Source organism: Mastomys coucha, unplaced genomic scaffold (genome assembly GCF_008632895.1).
Source record: "Mastomys coucha isolate ucsf_1 unplaced genomic scaffold, UCSF_Mcou_1 pScaffold15, whole genome shotgun sequence".
In the NCBI taxonomy this organism is placed as follows: Eukaryota; Metazoa; Chordata; class Mammalia; order Rodentia; family Muridae; genus Mastomys; species Mastomys coucha.
Genome location: NW_022196897.1, coordinates 26,097,727 through 26,109,972, shown reverse-complemented (window position 1 = coordinate 26,109,972; position 12,246 = coordinate 26,097,727). Strand labels below are relative to the sequence as shown.

General features: G+C 47.1%; 1 protein-coding gene and 1 long non-coding RNA gene across 10 annotated transcripts in view; one reads left to right on the top strand and one right to left on the bottom strand.

Moving 5' to 3' along the window:
- Positions 1-628: 628 nt before the first annotated feature.
- The window catches only part of Lhx2 (LIM homeobox 2), a 30,517-nt gene continuing 18,899 nt past the window's right edge, over positions 629-12,246 (bottom strand). For 3 of the 5 annotated variants that reach the window (XM_031370105.1, XM_031370108.1, XM_031370107.1), the window contains exons 4-5: positions 10,061-10,266; positions 629-1,330 (exon numbers count right to left, since the gene is read on the bottom strand). In XM_031370105.1, the coding sequence (XP_031225965.1) occupies positions 1,043-1,330; positions 10,061-10,266 (494 nt within the window). In that variant the 3' untranslated portion in view covers positions 629-1,042. The remainder of the gene's footprint in view (positions 1,331-10,060; positions 10,267-12,246) is intronic. The other 2 variants (XM_031370104.1, XM_031370103.1) reach the window with 1 other exon arrangement.
- Positions 6,058-10,586, top strand: LOC116090104. 5 transcript variants are annotated; one of them, XR_004118559.1, is made up of 4 exons: positions 6,058-6,443; positions 8,222-8,362; positions 8,712-8,858; positions 10,260-10,586. It is a non-coding gene; the product is annotated as an uncharacterized LOC116090104 (long non-coding RNA). The 5 variants fall into 5 exon arrangements; XR_004118556.1 differs by having other exon boundaries at positions 6,059-6,443; positions 8,707-8,858; XR_004118558.1 differs by having other exon boundaries at positions 6,060-6,443; positions 8,222-8,294.

Here is a 12,246-nt window from a genome sequence, read left to right as displayed (position 1 = left end):
AGGGAAAAGCTGCACATTTTCAAGAGGCCTCTCATAGCACAGAGTGTATTCTCAGCCCTGCCAGGGGCAGAAGAGATAGGTGCAAGAGCCTCTGACCTCCACATATCAAACATGCACACCAGAATGAACAAATGCATGCATGAATGATGAACAAAAAGCAGTTAACACGCACACACATTTCAGCACATCACACACTTGCCTCTCTCTGCTGTCAATTCTTTAAGTGCAAGACCTAGATGTCTTTGGATTGCCATCAACCATCCCTAACCCTGACACAGAGAAATGACCTCAAGAACATTTGGTAGGTAGGTGAATACGCTGGAATTGGTCTCTGAGCTTCAGAAAACACATACCCTCATTCACTAGATAGAACCAGCACCCAGTCTTTTCGATAAGTGATTTTATTACTGGTTAGGTTTTACAAATTCTGATATCCGAACAGACTTCCACCTTAAAATTCTAAAACAAGAAAGCGACCGTTGGAGGGGATTTGATTTTTTTCCTTATTTTTTTTTCCTTTTTTCTTTTTAGGACTATTCAAAGTAACAAACTTTTTTTGTTTTTTTTTTTTTTTTTTTTTTTTTTTTTTTTTTTTTTTTTTTTTTTTTTTGTTTTTTCCTTTTTTACATTTTGCTCTGGTCATAAATATACAGAGAGAAAAAGAGGGAGAGGAAAAAAAACGAACAATTCATCCAAAGTATGAAGATAAAACAGTATTCCTAAGGCACGTGGCAGTCTTTGAAAATACGGAAGCTCTCAGCCAACTTAAATTATTTGTTGTTTTCCTCGCTCAGTCCACAAAACTGTACAGGGACACAAATGTTGTGTTGCAGATATATCTCCCAAGTAATTCCTCAGCACACACCGCTGCGTTAGCCCGACGCACAATTCTTTTTTTCCCCTCTGTTTCCAGGCGAGATCCTAAAACGTGGTTAGTTAGTTGCTCAAACCTCTATTTTTAAAATACACTTGGAATTCAACTAAAGATAATTTCTTTTTTAAAGAAATCGTGGGGGCTCGGGGAGAAGGGGGTGGCGAGTCATTAGAAAAGGTTGGTAAGAGTCGTTTGTGAAGGGCTGTGGGGCTCATGGCCCTCCAGGTTGCCAGGCACAGAAGTTAAGACTGACGTCACAGTCGGCAGGGTGGGGCTAGTCAAGTCTGTGAGGGTTGTAGGAGTGCTGGAGGGGCTGAGCGAGGCGTTGGACAGCTCCGAGGCGGGCCCTGACGGCGTCCCTGTCTGCAGCGTGGCATCCGACGTCTTGTCCACACCCGTGTTTTCCTGCCGTAAAAGGTTGCGCCTGAACTTGGCCCGGGCATTCTGAAACCAGACCTGTGTGGAACAACAGGGGAGGACTGGTTACGGGAAGGCAGGGACAGACAGGGGAAATCTGTAGCTCGCGGATGCTCAACTCAGCTCAACCTGGCCTAGCAGGAGGTCTAGAAAGTCCATGTTACATTTTCTCTTTACAAAAATAAAATAAAATTTTATTTTCTCTGGTGGCTATGACCAGGTCACCTTCCTGCCAGGACACTTCAGTGCTGAGCTCCTTGCCGTGGTACTGAGACCTTGAAAATGACATTGTGGCCAATGTAGAAAGGACAGCATGCGTAAGAGACTTGAAGATTTAGCAAGAACGAAAGAAAAGGGAAAATTTAATGATTGAGATCATAGTGAGAAAAAATATTTTGGATGTGTTGGATTAAATGAAAAATATTAAAATTCATTTTATCGGTTTCCTTGTGCTTTTTTCATTGTAACCACTAAAACTGTTGAAGTGTGTGGCTCTTGTCACATCTGTCATTGAAAAAAACCAGACAAATTTGGGCCACAGACAATTGAAAGCTTGGGGTGGACACTATGTCTTACAAGTTCTTATGAGTACAATTTTTCTTCTTTTTTAATGTTCGATGGTCAGTGTCCATAAATACTAGAATGTCATGAAGAACATGAGAATGAATGAATCAGTTATGAATAAGGCAGTGGACAGGACCCCACTTCTTGCTCTCAGCTGGAGAAGCACTGAAGTGCAGAGAATAACAGAGAGACAGTCTGAAGGATTACTTTCACTTTTTTGGGGGGAATACATCACACTCATAGCTACACACACATGCGCACACACACACACATGCACACGCACACACACACAGATACACCACACTCATAACTACGCATGCACACACACACACCCCTGTTCATATCAGTAAAGATGTGCACAGAACTCACCCACATTCCCCCGAGCCCTCTCTCCACAGCAGAGACTTTGTCATATGAAGGAGCCCATGCAGTGCTAAAGGACATCCAGGGCACTATTGGGGACTGGGTAGTTATTCCTCTCAAAGGAAAACAGTCCAAAAGGCAGGGCCCCTCCACTTCCTTCTGCGTAAGACAGCCCCCTGGCCAGACGCTTCCCCATAAAACAGAGTGCCTTGGGGATTCAGAAGACTCCAGGCTGTCCAGCTGCACGTTTCCAGATGTGTCTACATCTGCCTGTCTTTCCAGTGTCTCTGGCAGGGGTGGGATGGGCCAGCTCTTGACTTCACCCTCCCCTTAGGACCACCCCAGCTGCAAGAAGCCTGTGGCCTCAAGCCCCCCTTCAGATGTCCTGACACAATTTGGGCTCAATTAGCAGCTCTCGGTCTGGCAGGAAGGAAAGAGATGTTCCCCATGAAGTAGGAACAAAGCTCACTCCCTAGAACACTGATCCCCTCAAGGAGAAAGCGCATTTCTCCAGCTCTCTGCCTAAAGGAAGCTTATCAGTCCTTTGCAGGGCTAGCAGATGAGTGTGAAGCTTCAAAGACTACCCTCAGCACTGCCCATCTAGGATAGTCAGGTCCTTCCCGGCTGGCTCTAGAGTCTGCAGTGGGAGACTGTTCATCTGGCCTAGGGGACAGCTGCAGAATGGATACAGACAGGCCTAAGGAGGAGGACATGACTTCCTCGGTCTCATGAAGGTCACCAGAGCCTTCCTGCTACTCCCCAGCCTCTGTCCTGGCCGTTGCATGTGGGTGGGAGCTGGAGTGGAGGAGCTCTTTGGGTCCTGGGAATGGGTTCACTGTTCATCCTCAGGGGCCCCAAGGACCTTAGGAAGGCTGGAAGCCCTAAGCTGCTGCCTGTTAGCTATTTCCCAGGCGTTGCCCCAACAGCTCATGTGTAAACAATGACACCATCTTCACAGCTGCGGTTCTCTCTCGGCTTTACAGGATCCCAGGCACTAGGAATTTGCTCAGTGAAATCTAAAGTCAACTGTAAACCTGGCTCTTTGGTGTGGCCCCTCTGTGTGAGGCTTTACCAAAACCATAAGCATTTCAAAAGGTCCCCTCCCTAAAGAATATTGGGGGCAGGGACTCATGTGCAACCCTAGGGATATGACAGAAAAGGTAAAAATTAAACGTTGGTAGTCTGCATAATGCTGCAGCTGGGGGTCACACTCTAGAAATGGTGACATGCTAACACGTGACTTGTGTTGTGTCAGGTACCTTGCCACCCTGTACCATCCCTGGTTAACGCCTGTGATGAGCCAGTCACATGGCTTCCATTATTAACTCCATTTTATAGATTTAAAAGTTACATACCCATGATCAAAAAGAGGCTAAGCTGATTGAAAGCAGGATTGCTTGCCACAGAAATGCCCATGCTCTCCCTACCATACGACCCTGAGTAGGTCGGCAAGTAAACGGGTGAATGAATGGATGAGCAAATGATCGAAGCAGCTTGGGCAGTAGAAAGAGCACTGAACATAGATCTTCCGGGCCTGCCTCTGCCGCGGACCAGCCAAGTGAACTTTGGCTAGTCCTTTTCCTCTGAGCCCGTTTCCTACTTGTACAAAGAGAAGGCTGGAGCGCACATCTCTGTGGCTTCTTGGGGTTCACATGGGCTGGAATCCCAGGGCAGCCGTGAGTAGCATCTAAATGATCTGCTCTACCTACCCCTCCTCCTAAAGCCAGAGCCCTGGCTGGTCAGCTGCCTCAAGCTCCACTTGACACTCAGAGTTCCCGTGTTATACTATTGGGACAGCAAGGACAAGTTCAGGTATAGAACAATCAGAATACAACTAACACGGGGGACTTGCAGGGTCAGTGCCTCAGCCAGGCCCAGAACGGATCCCAGTAAGTCCCAGGAGACTGAAGATACACCATCACAGTATGGCCCTTGTCTAGGCTCCAACAGTCTGAGGAGCTGGGGTTTTTTTTTGTTTGTTTGTTTTGTTTTTTGTTTTGTTTTTTAGGCTGGCTAACCTCTTTCCCTTGGTTGCTTTCATTGAGAAGGCTGGGAGAGAAGCATGGTGGCACATGCTTGCAACCCCAGCACTCGGAAGACAAAAGCAAGGAGATGGCAAGATCTAGGCCAGCCTGGCTGACAAAACAAGGCCCACTGACACCCCCAACAAATCTCCCAGAACGCTAAAGAAGTCGTCCAAAAGGTGACCCCTCATACCCAAAGATGCTGACCATAACAGTTCTTAGCACATCAATGGTTACGCCCAGTGTCAACCAGATAGATAGGCTGTGGAAGCATGACCCAGCAGGTCGACTGAGTCATGGAGGAAATGTCTTGCAACAAAAGAGAAGGGATGAAAAATTACAGCACCCATGGAAAGAGGATTGCCGTGAGTTTGAGGCCAGTCTAGGAGCTACAGTGAGTGCCAAGCCAGCCTGCAGTTCAGAAAGAGGGATCTAGCTATAGAATCAGTCTATAGAGGACTTGATTAGCATGTATTAAATCCTGAGCTTGAGCCCCAGCACAGCATAAACCCAGTAGGGTATCATATGTCTATATAGGTGGAGGAAGAGGGATCAGGGCTTCAAAGTCATCCCAGGCTACCTATCATTCTCAAGGTCAATTTGAACTACACTGTGTCTCAAAAAGCAAAAACCTGCTTTAGAAACAAATACCAACAATTCAATTACAGCCTCTGGTGTTACAATTCATGAAGAAGGTATTAATGGTGGTCATTATCACGCCACAGTTAAACCAGGCACTGGCCGAGCAAGCCTCTAAGAGTTTGGTCCACGTTAGCTCATGGTTCCTGTAATAATCCTGTGATGTAGGCCTGCATATTAGTGCCAGAGCCAGAGATAGGCAGAAGTGACATGTGGATCCTTTAAGTCCCTTCCTGGCCCCTGACTACTTAGCCTCAAAATTATGAATCACTGGACCTGTATTTTCAACAGTGATATGTCTCCATATTTGTTTTATGGATCTAAATGATGGTTCTATTATTTGTGATCTTTAAAAAAAAAGGGGGGGGTTATTCAGAGTTTGGAGAGATGTGTCAGCAGTTAGAAGCACTGACTGCTCCAGTTCCAGAGACTCTGGTATCCTCACACAGGCGTACATGCAGGCAAAACATCAATACATGTAAAAATAAATCTTTTTAAATAAGTTTTCTCAAAGAACTAAAAATAGCGAGCACTGTGTAGAACTCAAGAGCTCTGGATTTCAGCCCCAGGTCTGCCGCTGCCTTGCCATGACACACTGGCAAGTTTCTCCACCTCTCTGGGCTGATGTTCCCTCTCCTGCACAGCTCAGTGGAAGAACACTTGCTTAGTGTGTGCAAGGTCCTGGCTTGGATCCCTGTGAATCCAAGAAACGAAACAAAAGATTCAAGGCCTGTCAGCTGTGAAACTCCCTGCCGGTGTATTTATGTCTGGCCTGAAGTTGTCTAAAGCCAGGCAGGATGATGACCGACTTGTAAGTGAGAACCAGAGACTCTGGAGATGAAGTCGCTCACCTGTGTCCTTCGGGGAACTGCCTGCACCAGCCTAGATTCCCCACTGTACCCCTCTGAATTCTCTCCTGGGCTAATGACAAGTAGCTAGTAGTGATGGGAGAAATGTTCTTGAGTCATTGGCACTTAAAAATGTTCTTTCAAAGTCACACCAGGAATCCCTACAGAGACTTCACCTACCCAGGATCAATCAGCTGTCCACCCCTCAGGAAGCCTAGGGCATCTGCATATCCTCCAAGAACAAGAGGCATGGATGTGGCTAGGAAGTCCACACACACTGGTAAGGCATGTCATAACAAACCTCTGTTGAGGAAGCCGCTGTGACTCCTCCTGGTCACCTTTCCCAACACTGGACCATGAGTGTTGTGGCTGCCATGTGTTGGTGGTGACAAATGGAATTTTTGATGTGATGAAAGCTCTGCTATGTACTCCTGGAACCTTCCTGCTCTGTCTTCTGCATTCTGCAGCTGGATCCAAGTCACAATCCCATGCTTTGAAAGAACCCTGGACTCAAGAACAGTCTGAGCTTAATTCCTGGCTTCATTACTAACTGTAAATCAAAGCTCACTGAACCTCGGCTTCCCCAACTATAAAATAAGGGGGAAAAAACTAAAAACATTGAAATCCCTACAAAAGACACAATGCTGTGTGACATGAACACACGTGCACGGAGCCAATCACATCATTTCATTTCTCCTTTCGTTATCCAGTAAGGTAAGTGCTCTAGGGTTATCATTATTGTTCTTACCGGTGTTTGAGACAGGGGCTCACATATTCGAGACTGGTTTTGAACTCACTTGAATTGATCCTCCTGTTACTATCTACTGAATACTAGAGTAATAGACATGCTCTACCATGTGCAGCTTATGTAATGCTGGGAATCACACCTGAGGCTTCCTGTATGCTATGCTAGCACTCTTAGCATGGTTAAAACCAAGGACCATTCAAAGTGGGAGTGGGGGAGCTGAACTAGGACCTCACTGCAGCAGCCTCCAGATTCCAACAGGGATGCCACACACACCCCTGGTCTACAAGGTTGGTGGGGCTCACACTGTATATACAAAATACAGCATAGGACCACCATTCTCTCTCACACACATCATGCACTGACCACCTCTGGAAACACAACTCAATTTCAATCCCCTTTGTCGTATAAACCTTCTGAAGGGTTGAGGTAAACCATGACCATGGGGGGTTTGGGGGGGAGCGTTAGGGGACATGAAAGGATCTAGTACCACTAAGCTGGTGAACTGATACTGGAATCACTTTATCTGATTTTATTTTGTAACATAGTTTTGTTTGTTCGTGGTACTGATGATCTACACAGGGCAGTGTATATGCTAATTACTCCCCCAGACCAGACTCTTAACTATGAAACCTACCTAGTTGGGGTCAGAGAGAAGCACCAAACCTTAGGGCAGGTAACCTTAGGGGGATTTGAACCAGTTCATCACCTTCTAAAGCCACATCAACAGTTGTCTCACCCCAAATCACTCCCACCCTAGGACCCCAAGATGTCCCATTGACAGGGCAATGAGAAGCAAATCCCACCCTGACCATGCCTGGCTCTGTAACCCACAGCAAATCACTTTATCTTGCTAAGTCTTAAAAACCTTTCTCGCCGGGCGGTGGTGGCGCACGCCTTTAATCCCAGCACTTGGGAGGCAGAGGCAGGTGGATTTCTGAGTTCGAGGCCAGCCTGGTCTACAAAGTGAGTTCCAGGACAGCCAGAGCTACACAGAGAAACCCTGTCTCGAAAAAAAAAACAAAAAACCCTTTCTCAGCTGCCAGGTGGTAGTGTACACACCTTTGGTCCCAGTGCCTGGGAGGCAGAGGCAGGAAGATCTCTGAGAGACCAGCCTGGTCTACACGGCAACTTCCAGGACAACCAGGGCTACCTAGAGAAACCCTGTCTTGAAAAACAGAAATAGATCTAAATCTTCTCAACTGTAAAACAGGCAGGAAAAGATTAAGGTGAGGTAGCTACATGGCTAAAAAGATACTTTTCAGTCGTGACCAGTTAGGCTCTTAGAAAAGAAAAATTATGTGTGTAGAGGAGATGGAGAGAGGTGTGGAAGGAAGAGAGACCCTACCCCAAGCTACAGGCCCCAAGGGATGCTTATCCTCTTGAGAACATCAGCCTGGGTTGGCTCAGAGGAGAGGGTACTCTGCCCATTGGCTGGACAGCTGCCAGCAAAGTATGGCTTTGGGCAGGCAGAAATCATTTGGGCCTTCATGTACTCATCTGCACTGTGGGGAGGGGAGTCCTAACCCATGATGTGGAGTGCCTGGCCCATTCCATCACTATCCCAAGGAGAATTACCCCAAGGAGAAACTGATTGCTCTATAGTTGTCTCTAACCAACAGCTGAGTTTCTTCCAGGCCAGAACAGATTCATCTAAGTCCCCTAGAGCCTGGTCCCAAGAGATAGGCAGGTAAAAGAATAAGAAATAAGAATAAGAGCTAAGCTGGAAATCCCATGTGTTTCTAAGCCAGGAAAGTCTACCTCCTGCCTCCAAAGAAGCAAGGTCGACTCTTCTGTATCATGACTATTAAGGCTGAATTGTGAGTTTAATCTGGACAACTGGGGGAGAGATGTGCTGTAACTGGGGACCTTTTTGCAAATGAGAAAGGTATGGCTCAGAGAAGGTAACTGATTTGTCTAAGATGCCCAGCAGGTCAAATAAACCACGGGGTCATTTATGAGCCCAGGTTTTTCTGAACTTCAGATCTCCCCCACTTCTTAGCATCCTTCAAGGCATCTAGAAAGAGAGTGGGGCTCCTAACCAGAAAAAAGTATTAAGTCCTCAGTCCAGGCTATCCTGAACTAAGAGAGAGAGAGCTCTGAGGTGGGGTGTGTGCAGTGAGAGGTCTCCAAGGAGGGTTGGGAACCCCAAGAAAAGTCTAAAAGAACTGACCAGAGTAACTTGAACACTAACCACAGCAGTGTGCCCCCTCCCGTCCCCATCCTCAAAAGTCCAGGCCAGAAGAACCAAAGGCTACCTAGCATGGACCAGTGAGCGGCAGACTCAGATAGAAGCAGCAGCATGCCATTGGACCTCCCTTACCTCCCTTGATACATCACCAGCGACTGAACGGATGCCCAGAGACTTGCTAGGTGCCCACCCGGTAGGCTCTATCTTGATCTGTAGATCTCTGAGGTCTGTACCCTCGCAGTCACAGGCCACCCACTACTGGCACCCCTTTAAGTTTTGTTTTGCTTCCTGATAGTCACTGAAACTTTCTTAAGAGAGGCTGTGCAACTCATCCGATTTACCACTCACTCAGCTTTCAATATCCAGGACCTGTCCTCGCAGTGACACAAGTCAGGCTGCATAGTCTCTCATATTTTCTTTTGTTTGCTCATTTTGGTCAAACTTCTATTGGAGGGGGGAGGTTCTGCCTTGTATGATGGGGAAACCAAGGTCTAACAACCAGGACTGTTCATCCCAGTTAATCACATAACAAACTAACTTAATGTTATTTTTTAACTAGCATCCACTGAACATAAAGCATCAGGTAATTCAATTGTCACCTATATCACCTACAGTTGTCACATATATCACCTTAGTAGCACTTCCTAGCAGTGGCACGGCTGGGCAATTCTTGGTGCATTTCACATATGGTAAACTGAAGCTCAGGAGGCATAAGAGGTTTGTCTAGTGCTATGAATGAGTATCAGAAAAGCAGAAAGTTTGAAATTTGTTGTCCCAACATGGTGCCACAAGTGTGGGTCCAAGACTAGAGTTTTCAACATCATTGCGGGTGTAGAAATCCCACGAAAGTTCCAGATCCTGTCTAGCACACCACACCATCTCCAACCCTTGTTTCCTATAAAGTCTGGGAGGCAGACAACATCAAACAAACAAATGAACAACAACCAGGAGATAAGTTAGAGCTGCCAGAAGAGATTCCAAGAAAGGGAAGAATGACATGGACAAAGAGGAACAACCTAAGGCACTAAAAGTCTTTTGGGTGGGGACAAAGCACGAGGGCTCTGGATTCATCTGAAACACTTGGGCCTCTTAAAACATGAGCACGTTGGAGAGTCATTTGAGTAATAGATGATAAACTAAGAATGGTTTACCACCAGGAAGGGAAAAAAAAGTTAAGTATGAAGGCAGAGGACCACACAAAGAGAAAAAAAAATGAGGAGGAAAACTGGAAATATGTGATGGCAGGCAAAAAGGCTGACATTCTAAGACAAACTACAAAGGGATAAAAAGAAGGCAAAGGCAGACAGGCAGAGGTTCTTCCAAAAGTCCTGGTTTGTGTGAGATTCTGCCTCAGGACTTGGCAGCTACAGATGCCCCCACCCTGGCCCAGCTGACCTGGAGGACTCTCTTGGTGAGGCCGGTCTTTTGCGCGAGCTGCTTCAAGTCCTTGGCATCGGGATTGTGGTTAATGGCAAAGTAAGACTTCATTGTCCGAAGCTGGTGGTGCTTGAAGGAGGTGCGCATGCGCTTTGTCTTTTGGCTGCTAGGGTAGGGCTGGTCACGATCCAGGTGTTCCGCATCGTTCTCGTTACAGCTCAGCGCTGGGAAAGGGACGCAGAAGCAGCAGGTGAATTTCCTGACTCTGCCTGGTCGCCAAGTCCACACCGCCCACTGACAAACACATCTAGTCCGGGAACCCGGTTGTATGCACGCACAATGCTGAAATGGGAATAATATCCCCATTTTAGATATGGAGAAAATGAAGCTCACTGAAAATGGGACCTGCCTAGGAAATAGTGGATTCAACCTTGGAAAAACAAAACAAAACACCCAGAAGCCATCATGTCGCAGGAATAATTTGAAGAGCAGCAGCAGAGACTTTTTGGATTCTAGAGGCTGCACTAAAAGACTTTCTCCTTACTCTTTTACGTGTATTTATTTTGGTGTGGGTGGGGAAAGGGGTTCTGAGGATTGAACTTAGGTCTGCAAACTTGGCAGCAAGTCCCTTGACCCACTGAACTAGCTTGCCAGGCCCTAAAAGGCTTTCTTTGCAAGCACACAGCTGCTGGACAGTTAAAGCAACTCTTTTTACAGATGTTGAGACACAAAGGAAAGGCAGCAAGCCAGGCTCTGACAGCGGCGTGGGCTTGCCATCCGTGGTCCTGCACCCTTTTGTTTCCCAAGTTACTCGCCAAGGGAAACCCTGCGGTCTCCGTTGCCCCTTAGCAGTGAACAGGGCTAGCACTCAGAAGTTACTCGATTTCATTCCGCTTTCATCAACACTCCCTCACCGAAGGACCCAGTGGGCTCCAGGGCCCCCACGTGCCAGGTCTACAGCTGGGAATTGCATTTTGTAGTTTTGTCTTCAGCACTGTCCTGTGAGCTGCTCCCCAGGTTTGCAGAAGAAGCAGATGGAGTTCAGGGAAGCTATAAGAGGCTTATCCATCCTCAGGAGAAAGCAGTCCGTAGACTGGCAGGGAAAGAAGTTGGAGGAAGATGGCAACTTATCTTTGACGCCCACCTTAGGCTTTGGCTTTATATGTATGTTTCTCTGTCCCATCACTATGGTTCCCATTTTAGAGACGAAGAAACTAAAGCCAAGGAAAGGAAACCACGCTCACACACTGGTAAAAGGGGAGCCCTGAGTCAACACTGGAGGCCCCCTCCCGTTTCCTGCGGCAACGCCTCTGGGGGAGGCGAGAAAGCCTGACTCTTTAGGGAGCCTATCCCCATCCCTAGGGATTTTTACTCGGGTCTGTGGAGGATTCATGGTTGGGAAAGGGTTAGAAACTTTGGGTGTCAATAACTGCTCAGCTGAAGAGGACACGCAGGATCCCTTAGTAAAACCTCATTTCATCCCAAGTCACCCCATCTTTACAGCCCTGGAAAGGTATCTTTCAACATAGTCATTGCTTAGAATAGAGGTGCCAAAATTAGCAAATAAATGTAAACAGTGCCCAGTTAGATTTGAATTTCCAATCAACAACAGATAATTTTTTTTTTAACCATCAACCATCATATGTCTCAAAGATTGCATGGACCCAAAGGAAACTAAAATTTTATCTAAGATTTATATGCTTCTAAAATTTTGCTCACAATTCAGAATTAAGTGGCTATCCCGACAACACTACTTAGAAATCCCTCTCTGGGGACCCCCTTACCCAAATGTCACTGCCTCGATGGATCCTACTTCAAAGCCTAAGCTGTAAATCCGGAATGACCTTATAGCAGGGTTTGTATCCACGTGTACCAAAGCATCCAGATACCCCCTCCTTCAACCAGCGTTCCCATCCAGAACATCCAGCGTGAAGAATTTAAAGGGGGATCAGAATGTGACTCCTGCTAGCCAGCAGCATTAAACCGCACAGGGAATGGACCCTCCTCTTTCTCCCAGCCCCCAGTTCTGCCGGGTTGGGGCAGGCCTCCCCCAGGGGGAATCTCTGGGCTCATCCCTCTGCCCAGCCCCCACCTGGGCCTCACTGCTGTTAATGAGCTCCGTGGGGACCCTGGCGCCCTGCAGGCCCAAGGGAGGTGCCCTGAGAGCGGCCCACTATGGGGGAAGGTGGTACCGAGGGGGGGGG